At 42.5% G+C, this 9,472-nt stretch overlaps 1 protein-coding gene across 3 annotated transcripts in view; it reads left to right on the top strand.

Annotated features, from left to right (window-relative positions):
* Positions 1-1,090: 1,090 nt before the first annotated feature.
* The window catches only part of LOC137628769 (uncharacterized), a 45,480-nt gene continuing 37,098 nt past the window's right edge, over positions 1,091-9,472 (top strand). The window contains exons 1-4 of one of the 3 annotated variants that reach the window (XM_068359971.1): positions 1,091-1,189; positions 1,899-1,963; positions 2,310-2,424; positions 3,713-3,856. In XM_068359971.1, coding sequence (XP_068216072.1) covers positions 1,905-1,963; positions 2,310-2,424; positions 3,713-3,856 — 318 coding nt within the window. In that variant the 5' untranslated portion in view covers positions 1,091-1,189; positions 1,899-1,904. Of the gene's footprint in view, positions 1,190-1,898; positions 1,964-2,305; positions 2,425-3,712; positions 3,857-9,472 lie in introns of all 3 variants that reach the window. The other 2 variants (XM_068359969.1, XM_068359972.1) reach the window with 2 other exon arrangements.

Raw genomic sequence — 9,472 nt, 5'->3', positions numbered from 1 at the left:
ACTGAACTAATTTTGATTCTCTCTCTCTCTCTCTCTCTCTCTCTCTCTCTCTCTCTCTCTCTCTCTCTCTCTCTCTCTCTAAACTTATGTACGCAGTGCACTCGAGTACTGCAATGTGATATGGTACCCACACTACCAAAAGGATATTGCACAAATAGAGAGTGTAAAAAGGTCCTTTACTGCTAGAATAGAAGAAGTTAAGGACCTTGACTACTGGGAAAGACTGCAATTTTTAAAATTATACAGTCTAGAAAGGAGAAGAGAATGCTACATGATAATACAAGCAGGGAAACAAATGGAAGGAATTACTGAAAACATCATGGAGCTAAAAATATCAGAAAGAGCAAGCCAAGGTAGATTAATAGTTCCCAAAACTAAGGAAGGTGCACAGGACATTAATCCACTACGCACCAGCATAGATAATGCATCGACTATTTAATGCGTGGCCAGCTTCATCTATGAAACATATCAGGAGAGCGTAGAAGTGTTTAGGACTAAGCTCGATAAACACCTATGATGCATCTCAGACCATCCAAGACTGGAAGATGCATAAGCAACACTGGTGGATATACGAGGTGCCTCACACTGAGACCTGGGGGAACCCAAACATAGAACAAGGTAAGGTCGGGCTCTCTCTCTCTCTCTCTCTCTCTCTCTCTCTCTCTCTCTCTCTCTCTCTCTCTCTCTCTCTATCTGAAGTGATTTGATAATCCCTGACTGAACTAATTTTTTTTTTCTCTCTCTCTCTCTCTCTCTCTCTCTCTCTCTCTCTCTCTCATCTGTAGCAATTTGATGATCTCTGACTGAACTAATTTTGATTCTCTCTCTCTCTCTCTCTCTCTCTCTCTCTCCTCTCTCTCTCTCTCTCTCTCTCATCTATAGAATGATTTGATGATTTCTGCGTGACTGTAGAATAATTTTGATTCTCTCTCTCTCTCTCTCTCTCTCTCTCTCTCTCTCTCTCTCTCTCTCTCTCTCTCTCGTTTATGTAAATAAGAACTACGTATGATACGCGTTCGTGAGTGACGTCACGTATTGCCCTTCTAAACGAGTACTGATTGTGGGGGATAATCTGCACTCGATGCACTAAATCTTGAACCACCACAAAGTGAACCTGCCCTGAGTTCTGATTAGTCAGTTGTCAGTTGCACCGAGATCAAGACCTGTGAAATATTAGTGCAGACACTTGGTAAGTTAGATTTTTTTTCAATTTGAAGTTTTTGTTTAGTAATTATTGAGTTGTTATTCATTACTTCTCGTGCAGTTTATTAGTTTATTTATTTCCTTTCCTCACTGGGCTATTTTTTGCCTATTTGAGACCCTTGGACTTATAGCGTCTTGCTTTTCCAACTAGGGTTGTAGCTTAACTCTTATTTGTGAATTGTTTTAACGATAATACTGAAATATAAACTCAGGATTATCATTATGATTATTATCATTTTATTCATGCTTTTATGATTAGTGTTAACGTTTCTATTATTATTATTATTATTATCGATAACGAAGTTAGTTTCATTGCCATATATAATTCAAAATTATTTATTCTCCTCCAGGTTATAGTTTAACGATTCGGTATATATTTTATCCTAAGACATAGAATTAAATGCAAAGCTTATTTCAGACATAAAAGCTTCCTTTTTCGTTCATTAATTTATTTTATATAGCTTACTTATATTGCAATGCCACATAGTACTACTATTTGTGTTTTAGAATGGTTTTGTAAATTTTTGTTAACATCTCTCTCTCTCTCTCTCTCTCTCTCTCTCTCTCTCTCTCTCTCTCTCTCTCTCTCTCCCTCTCTCTCTCTCTCTCTCTCTTTTCGACAAAATGAACGAATTCATGATGAATTATGCATAAAATTAATAAAATAGTAATGTTTAACGTTTGTTTCATTTCAGAAAAAAATGTACCGGTCGCTTATTACACATGTGGTGTTGTTTGGCATCTTTTGTGGGTTAGGTGAGTTTCCAACGATTAGTTTTCCTATTTTAATAGTTTTTTTTTATTTGTCTCATAAATAATTATCATATGCCAGTTGGTTGTGTCATTTTCACTATTTATCATGTGTAGTCTTTCAATTTCATGATTTTTGTATTCCTGCTTTTCGGTATTTTAAATAGCATTGCTTTCAAATTTTTATCAATCAACAGTGCCTTAGTAGGCTACATGTATAACTTTTTCTATCATTTAGTGTACATTGGATAATTCAAATATATATATATATATATATATATATATATATATATATATATATATATATATATATATATATATATATATATACATCATTTAAGTAATTTTTCAGGTAGTTGTTTCTTATGCGAGCCTGGTCATATCCATTGTGCCAGCAAATGCATTCCATTAAGGTATATCTGTGACGGAGATAATGATTGTGGCGACTCCACTGACGAGTCATTTTGTTCTGTGAGTACACCAGTATTACTACTATTATTATTATTATTATTATTATTATTATTATTATTATTATTATTATTATTATTATTATTACTTGCTAAGCTTCAACACTTTAGTGAGGTTATGAATAGAAGACATGAAAGGAATAATTTGATTGATATACCTGAAGCTGATGAAGACCTTGATGTGCCAATGAATGAATTCAGTGTGTTTGAAGTCGAAGCAATCTTCAAAAAACTAAAAAGATGGAAAGCCACTGGATACGATGGAATAACTGCCGAGATGATACTGGCCGAAAATGAAGCGACTCCCAGACTACTTACAAGATTATTTTGTAGAATGTGGCATGAAGAGGCAAAACCTGATGAATGGGAGTTAGGAGTGTTGGTGCAAATGGCAAAAAGGGAGACCTGACTGATTGCAATAATTACAAAGGCATAACACTTACGTCAGTTGTTATGAAAATATACAGTATGCTTATTCTAAAGAGACTGGAGAGAAAGATTGATGAAAAGCTGAGATGAACAAACAGGATTTAGAAAAGGTAGAAATTGCACTGACCAAATTTTCATTTTGAGATATGTACAGCAATGCGTAGAATATAGAAATCCCCTTTTCATGGCATTTGTGGGCTATGAAAAAGCCTTTGATAGTGTGCACCAGCCAATTTTGTGGAGAGTCCTGCGTTATTATGGAATTCCTCTTATATGTGTAGATTTGATTAAGTCTGTTCATGGGCATAGCAAGTGCAAAGTTAATGTTAATGGAGTCATATCAAATGAATTTCCAGTGAACAGCGGAGTACTCCAAGGGAATGTGTTGTCACCTATGTTGTTTATCCTCCTCATAAATTTTGTTATGCGTAGAACAGTCGGAGATGGTGGAGAAGGATTGGATTGGATTGGATTGCAGATAGGAATGGAGCAGATCTAGAATATGCTGATTATGCTGTCCTTATTAGCAGAACACCACAGGAATTGCGATGCTTGCTTACTAAAATGCATGATATATCACACGAGATTGGGCTGAAGATAAATAGAAGAAAGACAGAGCTGATGAGAACGGAGTATGCTATGAAAGATGAAATATCATTGGAAGGAGAAAGGATTAATGGGGTAGAATCATTAAGTATTTGGGAACTATGATCTCCAATACAGGGTCTTTAGAATTAGAGTTTAGGCCTATACCCTTAAGCAAGAGCACTATCTACTGCTGTTGTTGTTTATGGCTAACACTTTAAGGAAAAATAAGAGGTGAAATGTTGGTTTTAAACTGTCCATTCGCCTTACCTATCCAGGAGTGGAGGTCCACAGGATGCAGTGAGAGAGGAACTGCGGCCTGCAATAAGATTACGGACGGGATAACGAGCTGCGTTTCAATGGAGGAATATTGCTCGGCCAGCAGTCAGTGCGCGGGTATAGTCGACCCAAGGATTTGTGTGGTCAGTAATCTTTTCCCCAACTGTGAAGCCTTTTTCTTCTGTAATGCTCAATTAGGGAAACAATCTCGCTTTTAAAATATATAGATTGTAAGACAATGATGTATCCCTCGTTATATAAACATATAAGATATATTTCAGTTCTAGACTATAGACATAACTATTATAGGAGACGGACTCGAATTTCCATCTTAGACTAAACTTGCTCAACAAAATGGAGTTTTTTAAACACATGACTTACCCGGTAGCTATATATATAGCTTACGTCCCTGACGTCACGGCAGAAATTTCCAAACACGCAGCAATTGCCGATTGGGTAGCCAGGTGTACCACCAGTGTGCCCTCTAGCCAGGTACCTGGAACCATTCCAGTCATTCCTCAGATCTTCCCTGCTGCCGCACCGGCGACATCGTTGGATGTTTCACTCGCTGTTAATCTGAATAATTGCAGTTATCTTGGTGATGTACAATTTGGTTTTGGCTTTCGCTCGTTTGGATTTGTTTTTGGATTTTCTTGAACCACTATTGAATTTTGTTATTTTGACCCTTGCTCGTTTGATCTCTCTTCTAAATATTCAAAATGTCTGACCCTTCTTCATCTTATAGAAAGTGTGAGAGAGGTTGTAAGACCCGGCTTTCTAAAGCCTCTATTGATCCCCACTCCATTTGTGTAAAATGTAGAGGTAAAGTTTGTGAGTTGGGTGATCGTTGCGATGAATGTATTATTTTGTCTGAGAGTGAGTGGTTAGAATTTGACCGCTACACTCGCAAACTTGAGAGAAATAAGATTAGACGGAGTTCTTCTCGTTCTTCTAGAGATTATTCCTCTTCCCGTGTCAACGAACCTAATCCTTCCCCTGTAGTGGTAGTTACAGATCCCACTACTATTACTGTTGATGACCCAACTCTAAAGGACATCATGGTGGCCATTCAAGCCCTGGGCGTGAGAGTTGAATCGCTTGCTGCGGACAGAACCCAGTAAATGTCCGATGTTAAACAATTAAAAAGTGCTAGTGACAGTGCTAAAAGTGCAGTGAATTTAATTAGTGCAGTGGAGGGTGTGTCTCCTTGGACCTGTCGTTCTCCTAGCCTTAGACCTTTTCCAAGCTCCCCAACCCCTGGGAGAAAAAATGTCGAACGGCGAAAGAAAACGAGAGGCGTTAGCGCCCGAGCAGACGTCCCCTCAACGGTACCTGTTGACGCTTCACGGGACGCTCGCCCTCACCATGGGAAAGGTGAGGTGAAAGTGTTTTCATCATTTTCGGATAACGCAGTGCCCAGACGGGGCTGGCGTCACGCTTCCAGACCTCTGAAGAGGAAGATGGACTCTGTCGATCAACGTCACGTCATGACGCCGCAAGCTCCTGGTTGTAGTCATTGGAGCAGTCCGGAGCGTTTTCCTTCTCCCGAAGAAGGCTCTCCTGCCAAGCGCCCTGTAAGGATGTCGGAAACTGTCAAGCGTCCAGCCCAACCAGTTGCAGGACAGTTTTTTGAGACTGGCATAACCTCGGTTCATGATCCTCCTCCACCTTCAGATTGGTTGTTGTCCTCTGGACGCTCTGCGCGTTCTTTGAGCGACGTAGAAAGCGAGCTAGTGGTAGAAGTAACGTCTCCTGTTTTGCCACAACAAGTTGACCCTAATTTTAGTATGCTGCAAGATATGCAGCAGAAACTCTCTTCTGTCATGCAAGTGTATCAGCCTGCGGACAACAAGAGAGTGGCTCGCCAAGACCCCGAGCATCAGGAAGCTTCACACCTTGACGCCAAGCGTCAGAAGGCTAAAAGTCGAGAGGCTCTTGACGACGGACAGCTTTCCAAGAGTTGAGAGCATGGTAGTCATGACGCCGAGCGTCAAGCAGTCAAACATGACGCCGAACGGCGTAATAGGGATCTTCTTGTTAAACGTCAAGAGACTGATCCGCATGACACCGAGCGTCAAGCAGCCAGACGTGACGCTGAGCGTCAAGCAGCCAGACGTGACGCTGAGCGTCAAGCAGCTAGACATGACGCTGAGGGTCATGCAGGACGTGACGCGGAGCATCAAGCAGAACGTGACGCTGAGCGTCAAGCAGTGAGACGTGACGCCTAGCGTAGGAGCCTCGGACGTCGTGTCCAGATTATTTTGTGCCTGTTGCTCCTCGTTCACCGCCTTCAGAATTTACGCTAGGGAAGGCGTTGAAGGAGTCTCTTTTTACAAAGGTGGTTCTGTCTCGAGCATCAAAGAGAGCTTTGAGGATGATGGGAGACTGGATGCAGTCCAAGAAGGACCAGGGAAAGACAGTTTCCTCTTTTCCCCCGGCTAGATTGGCCTCCAGATCTAGTGTTTGGTACGAGACGGGAGAAGTTCTCGGCTTGGGAGTTCCTGCCTCTGCCCAAGGAGACTTTTCAATTCTGGTAGACGCTCCTCGTCGGACGGCCATGAGAACGACCAAAATTCTCTGGTCAACTTCAGAAATGGATCATCTTCTCAAAGGCATCTTCAGAGCCTTCGAGGTATTCAATTTCCTTGACTGGACTCTGGGAGCCTTCGGGAGAAAGGTTTCTGCCTTAAAGGATGTTGACACTGATAGTCTCATCCACATCATGTCATGCATGGATAAAACCTTAAGGGACGGATCCAATGAGTTGGCAGCCCTTTTCTCGGCGGGGGTCCTTAAGAAAAGAGCCCAAATGTGTTCTTTTCTGTCTATTAGGGTTACACCCGTTCAGAAGTCAGAATTGCTGTACGCACCTCTTTCTTCCTCTCTTTTTCCTCAAGAATTGGTCTGAGAGGTGTCTTCCGCTTTAACCCAAAAGGCCACATAGGATTTGGTGTCAAAGACAGCAAGGAAGGTTTTACCTACTTCCTTCACTAGCCACAAGCCAAAGGAAAAAGCTCTATTCCCTCAGTTTTTGCAGCCCTTTCGAGGGAAGACTTTCAGTAGGGGTAGTTCCAGACCCGAGGGAAGGAGAGCAAGGAGAAGAGGATCCAGACCAGGGCGAAGCAGAGTCTGCCTGCTTTCGCCTTCAGACAGCAGTAGGAGCCAGACCAAACAACTTCTGGCGAGCTTGGGAGAAGAGGGTCCGTACAATTACTGAAGGAGGGATACAAAATCCCTTTCATAGGGAAACTTCCTTTAGTATTAGCTCCGATAGATCTCTCTGCCAGATACAGAGAGGAGTCAAAGAGGCAGGCTATGCAACTTCAAATGTCTCTCTTGTTGGAGAAGGAGGCAATAGAGAGGGTGCGAGATTTGCGGTCACCTGGTTTCTACAACCGCTTATTCCTGGTTCCCAAGAACTCGGGGGATGGAGACCAGTCCTTGACGTAAGTGCTCTCAACGCCTTCGTTCAGAAGACAAAGTTCTCCATGGAGATATCGAAGTCAGTCCTAGTAGCAGTAAGAAAGGACGGCTGGATGGTCTCTTTAGACCTCCAGGATGCTTACTTCCACATCCCCATTCATCCGAGCTTTAAGCATTACTTGAGGTTTGTTTACAAGGAGGAAGTTTTCCAGTTTTGGGCCTTGTGTTTCGGCCTCAGCACCGCCCCTATAATTTTCGCGAAGCTGATGTTAAATGTAGCAAGCATACTGCATTCAAGAGGTATCAGAGCCTCCCTGTATCTGGACGACTGGCTACTCGAGCTCATTCCTACAATCGCTGCCTGGAGGATCTACAGATGACATTGAGGTTATCAGAAGAACTGGGTCTTCTTATAAACAAAGACAAGTCTCAACTGACACCATCCCTAAAGATCCTTTATTTGGGGATGGAGATTCAGTCAAGTTTTTCGGGCTTTTCCGTCAGCCTCAAGGACGGAGCTAGCCCTCTTGAAACTTCATTCCTTTCTAAAGAAACGGTCAGTATTGAACAGATTGGTGCAGGTCAACGCCGACAACACTACAGCATTGGCCTACATAGCCAAGCAAGGCGGAACCCACTCGAGGTCCCTTTACGAGACTGCAAGGGTTCTTCTCTACTGGGCAAAAGAGAAGAATGTAACCCTTGTAACAAGGTTCATTCAGGGGGAAAAGAACATGATGGCAGACAGTCTCAGCAGGAGAGGTCAAGTTCTGTCCACAGAATGGACACTTCATCAAGAGGTCTGCAAGAACCTGTGGCGGATTTGGGGTCGTCCGTGTATAGACCTGTTCACAACCTCGAAGATGAAGAGGTTAGAGACATACTGCTCCCCAGTGCCAGACCTCGAAGCAGCCTCTTAGACTGGTCCCACCTGAACGTGTACGCATTCCCTCCGTTCAAGATTCTGCACAAAGTGATGCAAAAGTTTGTGTCACATGAGGGAACCAGATTGACTCTAGTGGCACCCTTTTGTCCCTCAAGAGAGTGGTTCACAGAGGTACCAGAATGGATGGTGGACACCCCGAGAAGCCTTCCATTAAGAGTAGATCTATTCAAACAACACCACTTGGAAAGGTACCATCAAAATCTCCAACCTCTACATCTAACTGCCTTCAGACTATCGAAAAACTCACAAGAGCTAGAGGTTTTTTTGAAGGAGGCAGCTATTGCAAGAGCAAGGAGGACTTCTACCATCAAGGTTTACCAATCCAAGTAGGAGGTTTTTAGAGAATGGTGCAGAGTCAACTCTGTTTCCTCGTCCAGTACCTCTATGACTCAGATTGCTGACTTCCGGTTATACCATAGAAGGAAACTTAGGTTTTCATCTTCTACCATCAAGAGATACAGGAGCATGTTAGCGGCCGCCTTCAGGCATAGGAACTTGGACCTTTCTAATAATAAAGACCTGCAGGATCTTCTCAAATTCTTTGAAACATCTAAGGAATGGCACCAGGAATCACCAGCTTGGAATCTGGATATAGTCCTAGTGACAGGTTTGAGCCCTTGCACTCAGCTTCATTTAAGGACCTCACTATGAAAAGACTATTCTTGGTCAGTCTGGCGACAGCTAAAAGGGTCAGTGAGATTCATGCCCTTAGTAAGAACATTGGCTTTAGAGATAAGAAAGCTATCTGCTCCTTGCAGCTAGGCTTTCTTGCCAAGAACGAACGCCCTTCTCAACCCTAGCCCAAGGCTTTTGAGATTTCGAACCTTTCGGATGTGGTTGGTGAGGAATTGGAGAAGGTCCTGTGCCCAGTAAGAGCCCTGATAGAACAACTTTGCTTAGAATTTATACATCTTTGTGTCTGAGCAAGTTAGACTATGCATGCCAAATATATGGGTCAGCTACAAAGATTTTACTTGGAAAACTTGATATTGTTCACAATGCTGGGCTTCGCATCTGAACAGGTGCTTACAGAACATCTCCCATTGACAGTCTCTATGTTGATTCTGGCATACCTCCCCTTTCCATTCGCAGAGAGGAGCTGTGTTCGAGGTTTTTAGCTAGGTCCCTTGCTGTGAGAAACAATCCTAACTGTAAATATGTTAGGGCGCCTTTAGATCGGGCTCCTAACAGATCTAGAGTGCCTAAGCCTTTGGAAGTACAGTTGAAAAATGATGCTAGAGAAGTAGGCTTGTTAACAGCACAGATAGCAGAGGTAGGATATCCCAAGTCTCCTCCTTGGTGTAATCCACCTGTTAAAGTATGTTTTACGGCAGGAGGGAAAAATACCTTACCTAGTAGGGTAATGAAAAGTGAGTTTTTAAATCATGCT

Source organism: Palaemon carinicauda, chromosome 36 (assembly GCF_036898095.1).
Source record: "Palaemon carinicauda isolate YSFRI2023 chromosome 36, ASM3689809v2, whole genome shotgun sequence".
In the NCBI taxonomy this organism is placed as follows: domain Eukaryota; kingdom Metazoa; phylum Arthropoda; class Malacostraca; order Decapoda; family Palaemonidae; genus Palaemon; species Palaemon carinicauda.
Note: the sequence above shows the minus strand (reverse complement) of the source record. Positions and strands in the feature narration are given on the sequence as shown.